Raw genomic sequence first — 15,079 nt, 5'->3', positions numbered from 1 at the left:
TCGTAAGATGTGTTTGTTTGTTTTTTGGTTGTTTGTCCCCCACAGAGCTCTAGCAGTAGATGCGATTGGACTCACTCTTCTTCACTATATTGATCTCGAGCGACTGAAAAAGTCTTTCTTACAGATGTCTCTGTCACAGTTACACCAGCATGATGAAAACAGTGCGCAGCTATGAAGTGTCCTCCAGGATTTCAGCACTCGCGCACTCTTTCCCATTTTCAAACCTCTCTTCTCTGTTTGACTCCACGATGCCGCAGAAAGAGTGAAATTTCCCTACAGTTATCTGCTCTCATTTAGATGATGGATTGACACCTTTTGATGTCAAGGCAATCCAAGTTAAACACAAACAGGGGTTGAGGAACGAGGTGATGGATGAGTTGAACGTAGCGGTGTGAGGAGAGTGCTGGTCATTAATGTTGGATGAGAGCGAGCGAGGGCACTACAGTCCGGGAGAGTGCAGGACTGGCACAGCAAGGCAAACATGACAGTTGAGATCGGTGCTGAATTTACAGCCTCCACCAAATATTAGAGATGCCGTATAACACAGCAGTCAAACCATTTACAACAGAGGACAGCAGGCTGAGCAGCTTCATTCACTCGGTCGGCGCTGAAGAATGAAAATGAAGCAATAACTAATAAACACTTTTTCTCAGGTGATTATTTTAAATTGCCTGCACTTTGTCTCCCACTGTAACCAGTTATTCTTATTGCCCTCTTATAGCACACCCCACCTCCCCACCAACTGAGACTAGACTAGACCATACCAACTCTGATGTGATGGGAGGGGGCTTGGCTGCGGTACCGTGACAACTGCATCCTTTGGGTCACCCGTAACTAGCTGACTGATGCTTGAATTTTTTTCCGGTGACATTTTTGCAGTGGTATAAAAATCCCCGCGGGCTCGCCAGCTTGTCGCGGGATGTGCAGAGAGGTTTTTGAGCCGCGTTTCCCTCCTTGTGTCTCATACACTATTGAGCCAGTCAGCAGAGCAGGCTGAACAAAGCCATGGGAGAGAGAGAGAGGAGCTTCTGGGAAGAAATGTCTCTCACTGACTCTGTCGCCTCGACAACCGGGTAAGAAAGGAGGGGAGGGAGAGAAAGGACTGGGGAGCATAAAAGGAGAGGAAAACAACACATTATGAACTGCCGGGGTTAGAGGATTCTTGCAGAGTGAGGGGAGAATAGTGGATTTGTTTTTGTGTGGGTTTCTCTGCTGAGGGCTCCCTCAGTGTGCCTCTTGATGAGTTATTAACTATGACATTAAAACACTAACTGATCATTTCTCTCCCCCCCACATGAGTGCGTGGAGCAGATGAAATTACAGAGCACAAGTTCAGCACATTACAAGTGGACCAAACAGGCCTGATCGCCCCACCTGTAATTTTTGTTTCATCAGCCTCAGGTAAGTCTCTCCCCTGTGTTGCAGATTTCTTTTGCTTTGATGGGATCGCTTATTGTTTTTGTCTGATCTTTTCTTTTTTCTTTAAATTAAATGTGAATATGAGATGCTGATTGCTGAAGGCAGACCATTTAAGCTGTTCATCTAGAAAATAAAAGACAAAGTGCACTAATTGTTTTAGAAAGTTGTAGGAAATTGGTTTCATACTGTTATCTATGTCCTCTTATGCTGCCAAGATAGAGAAAAAAAACTACCTCCAGTGTAGTATGAGGCTTTGGTGTTCAGTTTCATTCAGGGGAGGAAGAGAAATTGAATTTTAGATCCCCTGGATGCCTCACACTGTATGCACAGAGCTTTGCGCTTTGCCTTCAGTTTGAGCAGGAATTCAAAGACAATAAGAAAACGAACATCTCTGCTGGGTGCAGATGGACCTTGAGAGTTTGATTTGAAGCACAGATTGAGAGCGTGTATAGAATTGAAGGCACGTCTGCCATAAACACACTGCTGAATGCTTATGCATAAGGAATATATTCATAAAGCACTAGTGGTGAAATCAATGCCCCTTTAAATGAGGTGCTATGCTGGCTGAGCCTACACCAAGCTCAATGTGTGTGGGTCAGCAGGCAGCATGCGATATCCATATTGGATGAGATGAAGAGGAGATAAACTGAGGAAGGTGGAGGGGTGTGTGTGTGTGTGTGTGTGTGTGTGTGTGTGTGTGTGTGTGTGTGTGTGTGTGTGTGTGTGTGTGTGTGTGTGTGTGTGTGTGTGTGTGTGTGTTATCAGTATTGAAGGTTACAAATCTCTCACCTTTGTGGACAGGATAGGGATGTGGGGGTAAAAAAAAAGGGCAAGAGATTGAGGGCAAACAGAGTGCTGAGAGAGATGTTGAGAGTAATGATGATATGTGAAGGGTTCAGGCTCACAGCAAGCTGGGGATTGCTCAGAGCGTACACCTCGCCGGCTTCACATCACCCAGAGATGTAAAGGAGGGTAATAACACCGACACTGAGCTTATCTGTGTTTTCACGGGAGAGGCCGTGCGTACATTAGGTTTTTCCAGTTCATCATCCTGGATGCCCTCATCTCGCTGAACACGACATACGAGACAGCTCTGTCCATCACCTACACCTGCTGTGCTTCCAACGAGCTGGCAGGTACAGCACAAACATCACTTGTTGGAAAAAAAAAATGTAAAAGCTACAAAGTTCCCACGTGAGCCTGAACGCAAGCGGGATGTCAAAGGCATCAAAAATTCATTTTCAGACAATTAACACAATTTTACACCTGAAAACCCAGCACGTGCAACTTCACTCCAGGCCTCCTGGTGCATTCACCTGTCTCATTTGTCACAATGTAACTGCATCACAGACAGAAAACCACAGCCTCTCCTTTAAGAGCGACGCAGCTTTAATATACACTCAGCCATATGGCAGACTGCTTTTACACCAACATACACTTAAAGCACGATGCCAGCTTATTCTTATTTTTTTAATCCACACCTGCGTGTGGAATTAATCGACTGCTCTCTCCTATTGTTTTTTTTAGGAGCAACGTTGAACAGTTCTGGCAGCTTGTAAACACATTAGTTATACCAGGCTGCGTACCGCTCGCAGTGCTTTGCAGATGTACTCCACTCATAATTATTGTACACGAGGCGCAATGTTCCTGGATGCGAAGGAGTGCCAGACTCATCACGAAGAGACGAAAGGATGCGTCCCCGAGGCCGTGGGTAGTTATCTCTCCCTTACTGTACCTGCACGCCGCTGCGAGGCACATGTAGACAGTAGAGGGATCGTAAAAAGCAGGCAGAGCTTGCACTGAGCCTGCCTCACTCTCCTAATTCATTCATACATCCTCAGAGTTTGAAATCTGCTCGGCTTGTGAGGCTTTTTTTTTTTTATGTCGAAGCGGGCCTTGGATGCACCTGTAGTGCTGTTTTTCAGCTGCCCCCCCCCATAATTATTAACCAGCAGAAATTTCTTTTTGACAGATTTTCAAGGAGCCCACGGTTTGTTTGATGTCTGATGGCTGCGCCGTCTCTTCACCCACTTCCCCGTTTTTCTCTCCTCTCTTCTCTTCGCATGATATTTCTGCACTTCTCTGTATGCCTCCTCTCATCTGCTGCTGAGAGCATCACGACCAAAACATGCTTGAGAGGGGAGGGCAGGGGGGGCAGAGAGGATTACCAAAATCTAATTGCCAAAATTAGTAGCTGTATTCAATTTCATTTACCCCCCAAGTACAGAATCACATCGAGTTTAGTTCTTCGTGTTTTTCAATGCAAAATAGTGACGCTTGGACCGAAAACGCATTTGACGAGGAAAAGTCAGCATTAGAGGAAAACAACATAATAGGACTCATTATGGAATAATAGCCCACGATGGCTGCAGATAACAAGTCATAATAAGTTGAAATTACACCATCAATTTGGAACAAATTATTTTTCCTTGTTATTTTTAAAATATATATCTGTGTTGTTTAAGAGAAAAAGTCACTGAAAAGAATGATAAGATGGTTTTCTTTTTGTTTAGTGATGCATCCTGAGCTTTTGTCTTAAAAAACAAAAAGCTACCAAACAAACACCATTAATGCGTTTATCCTCTAAAAATACGGGAAGCTCACATTCACACCGCGCGCCCCATCTGCACTCCCATTAAAAGGGGCAGCGGTGCCCTTGTCCGTGCACTTGGATGACATGGTGCTTAATAAAAGTGTTGTCCATTTTTAAAAGAAGTCCCAAATTTGGCCTTTTTTCTAAGAACGTGAAATGCAGGGCGGAGCTCTTGCTTTCAACTTCGCAGGTTTTAAGATCTATTGAATGTAAAATCCAGCGTGAAACCATGGTGGATGTTTGAGAACATCAAAAGTGTTTCTCTCAAAGGGCGAGGAACTGGAGGGTAAAGGATTTTAATGATGTGCCCGTTAAATACATCCCCCAGTCTGTAAGCCGGAGTCTGACTGTTGCACGGTGGCCGCACAAGGAGGCTGGCTGTTCCGAGTGGAGCACTCCCTTTATTGCCACCGTGAAATCAACTACGTTTAGATGTAAGAGCACAAACTGTCCCATAAATCAGCACGCCTACAGTTCATTTGGCATCTTAAGGGTTTGCCTCTCAACAGTCTTTCTTCCCTGCTCTCCAACGGGAGGAATCTTTTTTGCAAATATCGATTAATCCGTGTCATTTGTAAATTACTCTCTTTTATGATGGATTTTTCACTCTAGCTAGAAAGCTGACTACAGCTATCTTTTACACATAATTATGATTCAATGTCTTACCTGGCTGACCTTAAAGCATCGTTCTAAAGAGAATAGATAAATTGCTGCAGTTAGCAGACTCACTGCCACTTGAATGCAAACTGTCTGCAATGTCTTGCCTGAGAGAAAAGAAGCGTAGGGGTGGGGGGGAAAGTGACACCTATTGACACGATTAGTCGAAGGCTGCCCATCGCTGGAGATAAACTCTTTATACCCCGCTCACTTGTCTAATTAGACAAGTGAGATGATTTAATTTGGTGCAGGGTGGAAACAACTGCATCGACTGGTCATATGTAGAACCCCACTAGTACACGCTCTCCGGGTGATAATGGCTTGCATGGGCTGGCAGAGAAAATAATTAAATCACAGCTTTTTAGCCTGTCTCACCCCAAGCCCTTGTGATCAGCATCTTAAAGCAGGACTCAGCCAGCCATTTTCTATTACGAGCCCTTGAGGGGAAGAACAAGAAGGGGGAAAAAGGTCCCCCTCGCTCAATTTTCTCCATGCGAGCAACCAGTGGACGGCCTTTGTCGCCAGCTGCTTCAGGATAGACTTAATTCGCTCGTGTCCTTGCTCTCTGAGCGCAACTTTCAAAGTTGCCTTGTCCCCCATTCTGTCGCAGCTGTGCTCATGTTCACCTGACCAAGTGGAGAAGAGCCATAACGTTAAGTGAGTGATGATCAAGTGGTCTTATGTGTCCCTGACAGGTGCCGCAATGGATGTGGATGATGAGCCGTTGCTGTTTCACACCAGCTGGGGTGGTGGAGAAGAGGAAGAGGAGGAGCTGGGGGAAGAGGATGGAGCAGCACACGCCGCGGAGCAGAGCTGTTCCTCGGGGGATGCTTGGGTTTGTGGACTGTGGAAGGCAGTGGGGTGGGTTTACACGCAACCCTGGGCCAGTGGCGCGGTTTTAGGGGCAGCTGTCCTGCTGCCATGTGCCCTCTTTGCCTACATGCTGCTCTACTGCCCTCCTCTGGACATAGACCTCTCCTACAGTGCCTTTGAGGTTCACAGCCACTTCTCAGCTGAACGTTTTGACGCCCTCGCCATCGCCGTAAAGACTCAGCTGGGGTCGTGGGACAGACGCAGGCGAGACATAGATAACATGGAGTCTGAGGCGCTGCGAGAGCTTCTGCTTGAGAAGCTGGGCAGGAAGGAAGTGTTCAATAAGATGGATAATGAGGACACGGGGTCCTCCGCTCCTCAAAGGGACCCTTTACAAGCCAGCGATCATCAGAAGAGAGGAGCAGCAGCAAGCAGAGATGAAAGGACAGCGCCTCATCTGGGTCAGGGGGAAACGGGGACGCATGAAAGCATAAATCCAGGAAAAGGGGAAGAAGAGGCGAGATTAGGGGATGGAAATTCAACTTTTTCCCTCATTAGGAAGCGCAGATTTATTCCCAATTACTACTTACAGAGCCAGGCTCTGTGGAGGATTGAGCTGGTGTTTGTGGCTCAAGGCAAAGGCGAGCACAACATCTTCACTCCAGAGCGCCTGCAGACGATACACCAAGTTGAGCGGCTGCTCATGCAGCACCCACAGTTTCATCAGTTCTGCTGGAAGCCTCTGGAGTTACTGAGGGATCTGCCACTGGGGCCGTCCTACTGCTCCCCACCCAGCTCCCTCCTGTCATACCTCTACCCCAGTGAGAGAGGAGGCAAGATCTACTATGATGGCATGGGCCCAGACTTGGCTGATATTAAAGGCAGGTTGAAATTCCAGTTCAAGCTTGAATGACTCCTTGGGGTAGCCCAACTTAACTTTGCTGATTCTCCTCATGTGCAGGTTCTCTGGGCCTGGCCATTACCCACCCGCAGTTTTACTGGTACGTGGATGAGAGTCTGTCCCCGGAGCATCTGTCCTCATCCCTGTTACGCAGTGAAATCCACTTCGGAGCTCCTCTGCCATCCTACTACTCCCTGCAGGACCGAGCAGATGAGCAGAGAGCACGCTTCAAAAACTTTGTGGTCCAATATGCAGACATCCTGGCCAACCAGTCTACCAGGTCAGTAAAAACTCTCGTATTCACAGGTACTGAATGCTATTGCAAACACTCAAAGTTGTTTTGTCTGTGTGACCTGTTCCAGTCAGGTAAAGGTGCTATATGGGGGAACAGAGCTGTTTGATGACGAGGTGAGACACACCTTCCACAATGACATGATGCTGGCTGTGGTCAGCGGAGCCTGTATTACTGTGCTTGTCTACGTCCTTACCTCCTTTTCTGGTACGGTATCCCCGTATTTCACTTACATCGATGTGTGTACATGTTTCTGTTTGAAGGCGCAGAAATATTTACAAGCTTCTTCTTGTCTCTGCGCAGTCTTTTTGACTTTCTTTGGACTTGCTAGCATTGGACTGAGCTGCCTGATGGCTCTTTTCATATACCACGTCGTGTTTGGCGTGAGGTACCTGGGCATTCTCAACGGAGTTGCAGCGTTTGTTATTATCGGTATCGGTAAGTCGTTTAAGCAATAGTTTGACATTTTGTAAAACACTTTGTGTTTATGAAGATTGATGCCACTTTGGGGTTTGTAAAATACACTGAACAGCCATAACATTATGACCACCTGCCTAATAATGTGTTGGTCTCCCTTTTGATGCCAAAAAAGCCCTGACCCAGCGAGGCATGGATTCCTCTAGACCAGGGGTGTCAAACTCAAATACATAGTGGGCCAAAATTCAAAACTGGAACAAAGTCGCGGGCTAACATTAATATTTACTGAAAAAAAAATCTTCCTCTAGATATAAGAATGAATCTTTTCTTATGGACTCAAACAAGTTTTGCTGAAAAACTGAATATGGAACAAGCAAAGCTTAATACTAAACAATATATATATTAGCTGTATAATACCAGTAGGCCAGCTCTAATAGTAATTTGGTATGGCTTCGCGGGCCAAATGTAATTAGGCTGCGGGCCAAATTTGGCCCGCGGGCCAGAGTTTGACACCTATGCTCTAGACCAGCGGTCCCCAACCCCCGGGCCTCGGACCGGTACCAGTCCGTGAGTCGTTTGGTACCGGGCCGCGAGAGTTGAGGCTCAGGTGTGAAATGTATAGTTTTCAGGGTTTTTATCAGTTTTCAGCGTTATTTTGTTATTGTTTTTATCGTTTACTCGGTTTTCCTTGGTCTTTTCACGTGCGTTATGAATAAATTTTCTTTTTTTCGGTACCGGTACTAGTTTTATTTTGTTGTATTTATCCGCGACACCTTAAAGGCCGGTCCATGAAAATATTGTCGGGCATAAATCGGTCCGTGGCGCAAAAAAGGTTGGGGACCGCTGCTCTAGACCATGATGTTAGCAGCAAACTCTGTAAGTTGTGCTGTATAGCCTCCATGGATCGGCCGTGTTTCACCAGCACATTGGACAGATGCTTGATTGGATTGAAATCTGTGGGCCTTGGAAGCCAGGTCAACACCTCAAAATCATGTTTTTGTTCCTCAAACCATTCCTGATCCGTTTTTGCTTTGTGCCATGATGCATTATCCTGCTGAAAGAGGCCACGGCCATTAGGGAATACCGTTTCCATGAAAGGATGTACATGGTCTGCAGGAGTCAGCATGGGCACCCTGACTGGTCTGTGGCTATGCAGCCCCATTTGCAACAAACTGCAATGCACCGTGTATTTTGACACCTTTCTATCAGAGCCACCATTAAGCTTTTAGAGCAATTTGAGCTGCAGTAGCTTCTCTGTTGGATCAGACCAACGGGCCAGCGTTCGCTTCTCATGTTCATCATTGAACCATGGCTGTCCATGACCCTGTTGCTGGTTCACCACTGTTTCTTGGACCATTTTTGATAGATACTGAGCACTGCAGACCCCACGATAGCTGCTGTTTTGGAGATGCTCTGGCCAGTCATCTAGCCAGCACACTTTGAAACTCACTCAAATCCTTATGTTTCTTACACATCTACTTAAAGGGCCAATGTTCACTTGCCCCCTAATATAACTCATCCACTAACAGGTGCCACCATGAAGAGATGATCAGTGTTATACACCTGTCAGTGGTTATAATGTTATACGTAATCGTATGTGAAGCTCAAGGCAAGCTTGGCTTAGCTGCACCTAAATACAGAATTGAAGAAGAAGCCACAAGTCTGTCTGGGTCTAAAGTTTAAAAAAAACCTGCCTCTCAGAACCACTAAATCTCATTAAAATGTAAAAGTGCCACCTTGTACTTTTACAGGGGATTTAATTACTACTTCTAGTGACTCAATGGAGTCTTGTCACCAGTTAAGCAAATGGCACAATCCCCCATAAAACCATAATCCCCTCCATATGACATGCTGTAGTAAAGCCGTGTTGTGTGCATAGTAATTATATATATTCTGTATAAGTGTTAATGACTGACTTCACTGTGAAAATTCACCGTATTTCTCTGCCTCTCGTAGGTCCCCATCTAGCTCCCATTTCCAGGCTTTTCACGCTAAACTAACAAGCTGCAGGCTTTAGCTGATTTCACGCACAAGATGCAAACATAGTGTCCTTTTTATTGTCTGACTCTCAGCTGTATGTGAATGCTACGTGGAGCTATTGCTTTGAAATGAGGAAAACTACAACTCTTTGTCATGAGTTGTGCTAAGAAGTCCTCCTTTTGTCTACCCTTCATCTCTCAGGGGTGGATGATGTGTTTGTGTTCATCAGCACTTTCAGACAGGCTTCTCATTTGCATCAGCCGCAGCAGCGAATGATCTACACAATTAAAACAGCTGGCCGAGCGACATTTCTGACCTCCTTCACGACTGCGGCCGCTTATGCCGCTAACACCTTCTCTCAGGTAATTATGGAACAGAGAAAGAAAAGAAAATAACAGCGGTTAATAGGACATGTACAGGGTGTATAAATGACTCTCCTACAGTGGGTGAATAGAAGTGCCTCTCTCAGCAGACAACCATTTTCCCCACGATAGGCACAAATTGAATGTTTCAAGGTCCTTTACACTGCGCTTTGTTCACCTGACACTCAGATCCCAGCCGTGCATGACTTCGGCCTATTCATGGCTCTCATCGTCAGCTGCTGCTGGCTTTGGGTGTCTGTCCTGATGCCTGCTGCCCTTTGTATCTGGACACAGTTTGTGGAGCCTCGTGAACATGCCTGGTTGAGCTGGTAAGCTTTTGCTTCCTTACTTTTTGTGCGTGCTGCGTGACACCCACCCAGATGTAATCCCCCTCAGCTGTCTCTCTCTCTCTCCCCCTAAACTCTCCACCCCGTGAAGCTGGAAGCTGTTCTCAGGCCTGTCGGCGAACCACAGCCCTTTGTCGGACGAGGATGATGATGTGGCTCTTCTGTCAGTGGAAATGGAGCCAGGTGAGATTATTATCTGCCTAGCATCGGAATGAAGGCTGGCAGGAGGATTGGCTGTAAAAATGTGTCTCGCGGGGCACCTCTGAGGCTCTTTTCCTTCATCTCTGCCAGGCTTCTGCGACACAGACAGCGATGCGGCCATCCTGTCCCTGTCGGTCGAGACACCTCTGTCCCCTCCGGGGCAGCGGCACGTGGGTGTGGTGAGCACCAATCTTCAGTGGGCCTTGAAGCACTTAGTGGCTAAGCCGGTTGTGGAGCGACGGAAAACTGTTCTAGGTGAGATTTAATCTTAACTCAGAACTTGCAAAGACAACATCAATTTATATCCCAAAACTCAGCGGTTGGGGCTTCTAAGATATTGTGTGCAGAGCTCTTAATGTTTGGTTTAGATGTGAGAGTCACCTCAGGCTTAAGTAAGAATTATTGAAGAAATTCTGTAATCTCTGTTTGCCCTGAGGGGATTCTGCCTGTCAGAGTGAGTGCAAAGCATTCTCATGAAGGATTCATCCACACTCTTTGAGAGTAACTGTAATTGATCCTCACTGCTGATCTGTCCCACAACTGTTCTATCAAACCCTCTTTTCTGTCGTTGTTTGTTCATCTCCCTTCTGGCCCAGGTGTCTTTCTCCTGGTTCTGGTCTTCTCAGCTGCCTTCTGTTGTCTCCTGAGGCCGGCCACTCACGCTCCCCTTCTTTTCCGCCAAGATACAAACCTCCAGAGTCTGCTGGCTCTGCGGAGCAACCTCAGCGGCCAAGGCATCTCCTGTCCCATGTGCTCAGGTAAGAGTGGAAGCACAACTCGGTGTAACTTCTTAGATCTGGAACGAATATCAAAAGAAAAAAAAATACATGTTGTGTCCTGCAGGTGTGTTCATGGAAAAACCCCACCCACTTCCCACCCACGCTCCCTCGTCTGCATTTTTGTATCCTACACATCAGCAGAGGCCGAGCGGGACAACTCCCGCTGCTGCTCCGAGTGAAGTGAAACAGGACTCACTCGCTAACCAAACAGGTAAAAACCCAGCACATAAAAAAAACCCAAACCCAGCCCTTTTCTCATTTAAGCCCTGTTTCCTGTCTTTAAAATCCTGACCTTTGTACCTTTTTCAAGGCCCTCTTGTGACAGTGTACGTATCAAAGTTAGACCACGGAGCCTCTACAACCATTTACCGCTTCTCCCTTAACGCCACCATCCCGTCCCCGTGGAGGATGTGCAGCACAGAGCGTGAGGAGGTGTCATCATTCCAGGTGTGAGAGCAGGACAAAAGTCAACCTGATTATATTGGTAATAATTCGAGTCCCACTAAAGCAGCTTACAACTAATCTTGTTTTATTTGAATAGGCTTTTAATCAGCCCCATGGCAATTACACCGCCAGAATGACAGTGTGTGTTTCCCACGTATACCTCCCGTACGACAGCTGGATGATCACGTCCGGCTCGTGTGATCCTCGTCATGGCTGGGCGCCAGATTTTTCCTTTTATGTAGCATCATCTCCACAGCAGCACAGCAGGTGAAGGCACAAAGGAAGAATGTAAAACAGAGACTGAGACAGGCTGTCAGGTTGTTTCAGTGGGGAAATCTGTCATTTTTCAGCTCTGCTTTTTCCCTTTAGGAAGTTGTACTTTGCTCAGTGCCGCCTGAGACCTCATCCCAGCCGCGTGTGTGTCAACCCGCCAGGCTGTGGCATTAGCTCTGGGCCTGATGGAGCTTCACGGGGAAGCTTTTATACGTTTTTTCCCAGCGGTGAGCGAGCAAGCATCTCGTGATAAACATAAAGACTGTTTGTTAGCATCAGGAAAACAGTTCTCACTCTGCATGAGTCACGCTGCACAAATGTCTTTTTCCTGTCATTTAGCTGAGTCTTAACTACAGAGAAAACGCACTGATGTGACTTCTCCTCTTAAAGTGAATCCTCTGGAGAGTTTTTTTTTCACAGTACACCAGTTATGCAGATATTTTTGCCCTGTATAAATAAACGTGGTTGAAAGGGTTTTCCCTGCTTCTATTTTCAAAGATCCCTCATCTGCTGCCAAAACGAAACCATCCAAAACGTTTGGCTTCAATCCGTGCAGCGGCGGTGTGTGCGGCCAACCGGCGGTGCGTCCTCTGGTCGACACCGGAGCCATGGTTTTCCTTGTGTTTGGGATCCTGGGAGTGAACCGAACCGAACGCAGGGACAACCACGTGATTGGAGATATGGTGATGGTCACACCTGCGCCACATGCATCTTAAACTGTCGACTGGAGGAACGCCGCACCGGATTTTAAAAATGACTTTCTCACCGTGTGTAAATTTGTTGTTTGATTCTCTCCAAAGGGCAGCATTATACTGGATCCAGACTTTGATATTTTCCAGGAGATGGGGCATCTTTGTAAAATCTGCAAAGCTGTTAGTGCAAACACACAGCTCGTGAAGCCGGGAGGAGCACAGTGCTTGCCATCAGGTAACATTTGCTTATCTGATGGGAAGGGAAAGTAACTTTTCAAATGTGGGGTTTTTTTGTGGCACAAAAAAGTAATATAAAGTCAAATCAGCAAGGTTAGGCCTTCTGATTTGACAGCAAGCAGGCTAAAATGTCTGCTGTTCCTCACAGGCAACAAGCTATCTTCCATTCTGCCTCTTCTTCATCCTGAGTGCCACTCTCTCCCTGAACCCAACCTGCTCCCAGGGCAGCTGTCCCATGGAGCGGTGGGAATGCATGGGGGGAAGGTCCGCTGGCTGTCCATGGCCTTCGAATCTGTAAGTCTCTTCATCTCCATGCGACAAACCGCCGTCGGTTTCAGAGTTGCTGCAACCCCTTAATTCTCTCTCTTCCTCCTCCTCCCTTGTAAGACCACATACAAGGGAAAATCCTCATTTCAGACGTATTCCGATTTCCTTCAGTGGGAGAACTTCATCCAGGAGCAGCTCGCAACTCTCCCGCAGACCTCTTCTCTGCAAAGAGGCTTCCAGACGTGTGAGCACTGGAAGCAGATCTTCATGGAAATTATAGGCAAGTGAGAGGTGGAGCAGATGTCAAAGAGATGCAGTGTTTGTTTTTGTTTTTTCCTTTTCTAAAACTGGAGACAGATAAAAATGCTGAAAGTGCTGCCCTCTGGTCCTGTTGTAGGTGTGGAGAGTGCCCTCTGGAGTCTGCTGCTGTCTCTGGCCATCTGCGTGGCAGCTGTTTCTGTGTTTACCGCACATCCTCTACTGCTGCTGCCCGTGCTCGTGACCATTCTCGGTAAGAGCCGCACTAACATATTTACATTTGAAAGTGATGTTTTCAAATAACCAAGAGTGCATTTCCCTCATGTTTTTGGTCTTGAATAGGGGTGATCTGTCTGGTAGTGGCGCTCATGTATTGGCTGGGATGGGAGATGGGAGCAGTGGAGGCAATTTCTCTGTCAATACTTGTTGGATCCTCAGTGGATTACTGTCTACACCTGGTGGAGGGATACCTTCTGGCTGGGGAGACCACACCTTCTATGCCTTCTCATAACTTGGTACGCGACTATTCTAATTTAAAATTGACCACAGCGTGTTTTTTTCAGAGTCTGCACTTTTTAAATCTCGGTTTTCTTCGCAGGAGCCTCAGGCCGAGAGGCAGAGGCGGACTCTGGAGGCAGTGAACCATGTGGGTGTTGCCATAGTGTCCAGCGCTGTCACCACAGCGATCTCCACAGTCCCTCTCTTCTTTTGTGTCATTGTGCCTTTCGCCAAGTTCGGCCAGATTGTGGCCATTAACACGGCCGTCTCCATTTTGTTCACCCTGACCGTGACTGTGGCCACGTTGGCCTGCGTGGCCCCGGCCCGCTTCAGCAGACACGCAGGCGCTGTACTCAAGGCCAGCCTGGCTGTGATGGCAGCCGCCTCTTTGGGAGCAGCTCTGTGGTGGGTCGGGGGACAGCTGGGTGCCATGGCCTGGCAGTCACTCACCACATAAACACTACTGATGTCACACAGAGGCGTTCCTCTGTATGCAACCTGTGAGAACTATTTTCTTTCTTCCATGTTTGTGGAACAACGGCTCAGTACACGGTTACATACTTTACAGCACAAAGATGTCAGAGTTATCACAGTTTTTTTTTCTTTGTTCTCACTTGTATTGATCAGTGGATTGTTAAGTATAGAGGGGAAAAAATCCTCACTCTGGGTGTCTCTTTTTAAAATCTAGTGTAACTGAATATGTGACTCATAATAGTAGGTTGATTCACACGAGCTGTTTTTGGTTTGTTTCCCCCCCTTCATCTTCAGCCCTAGATGATGGAGTAATTGTTGGGAAACACTGACTGAATCACAATTTTCATGTGTGTTACTTATTGAGTTGTGAAGAGTTGCTGACTGTTCTGTGACCTGCTTTTGTGAACACTGACGCAGCGCAGCGCTGCGATGTCCGTGAAGACCAGTGTTAATGGTTCACTTTGATACGTGACCATGTTGTGAAGCATCAGAATGTTTCTTTGGGGTTTTTTTTTTATTCGTTGTTTTGTTTTCTTTGTCTCGATTTTGCACTGAATGTGATTTTTCAGCCACATTTGTATCAGAGCTTATGATGTCCCACTGTGGCTGGATTAAAAGTTCTATAAACCAAATTTATACTCTGTTTTTATGTTAAATGTAATGTAAGGTGATGTAAATGTCTGCGTATGCTGCTCTTACTCATTCTGAACTGAGCTTTGGATGCTGCCAACACACGTTTAGAAGAACTCTCAAAGCCAATATTTAGCACAAGTCACTTTCCTCTTTTGTGACTTCGTTTTATCTCAGATCTTACAAAATGCTTCAAGGTGTCTATTTTTGTCATTGGGTTAAAAGAGACCTTTTATCAGCTCCTCAGGTGTACCCTCCACAAGCCCTCCACCACACTCACAGCCTCTCACTGTAACCTGCTCTGTTCTCCCACAATTCAGAGCGCCACTCAATAGCGTCTCCACTCTGCCCCGCAGTGAAGGTGACGGCCATTTGTCAAACCGCACAACATAATAACGGTCGGGGGAGAGGGGCCGACTGCAGCAGGAGCAGTAAATTCTGGTTTATGTGCGTGTTGTTACTCGTGGATGTCAAATAAAACAGGTGCAGAAAAGCTCGGGGTCTTTTCTTTTTGTTTTCCTTCCTCCTGCACGGTTATGTAACGG

The 15,079-nt window shown here is 46.7% G+C and overlaps 1 protein-coding gene across 3 annotated transcripts; it reads left to right on the top strand.

Annotated features, from left to right (window-relative positions):
* Positions 1–44: 44 nt before the first annotated feature.
* Positions 45–15,027, top strand: disp3 (dispatched RND transporter family member 3). 3 transcript variants are annotated; one of them, XM_084947282.1, is made up of 22 exons: positions 45–1,073; positions 1,312–1,401; positions 5,365–6,363; positions 6,444–6,663; positions 6,746–6,882; positions 6,979–7,113; positions 9,274–9,434; positions 9,624–9,763; positions 9,873–9,964; positions 10,073–10,237; positions 10,579–10,740; positions 10,826–10,972; positions 11,072–11,208; positions 11,303–11,472; positions 11,575–11,705; positions 11,977–12,161; positions 12,279–12,405; positions 12,556–12,701; positions 12,795–12,954; positions 13,072–13,185; positions 13,275–13,447; positions 13,531–15,027. In XM_084947282.1, exons 3-22 carry the CDS (start codon positions 5,373–5,375, stop codon positions 13,885–13,887), a joined length of 4,050 nt encoding a protein of 1,349 aa, XP_084803408.1. In that variant the 5' UTR covers positions 45–1,073; positions 1,312–1,401; positions 5,365–5,372; the 3' UTR covers positions 13,888–15,027. The 3 variants fall into 3 exon arrangements, with proteins under 3 accessions (XP_084803408.1, XP_084803406.1, XP_084803405.1); XM_084947280.1 differs by having other exon boundaries at positions 1,300–1,401; XM_084947279.1 differs by having other exon boundaries at positions 45–1,401.
* The last annotated feature ends 52 nt before the right edge of the window (positions 15,028–15,079 follow it).

Source organism: Perissodus microlepis, chromosome 12 (genome assembly GCF_051167445.1).
Source record: "Perissodus microlepis isolate ML-2025 ecotype Zambia chromosome 12, ASM5116744v1, whole genome shotgun sequence".
Classification (NCBI taxonomy): Eukaryota; Metazoa; Chordata; class Actinopteri; order Cichliformes; family Cichlidae; genus Perissodus; species Perissodus microlepis.
The sequence above is the reverse complement of the archived record's forward strand: the minus strand, read 5'-3'. Positions and strand labels throughout refer to the sequence as shown.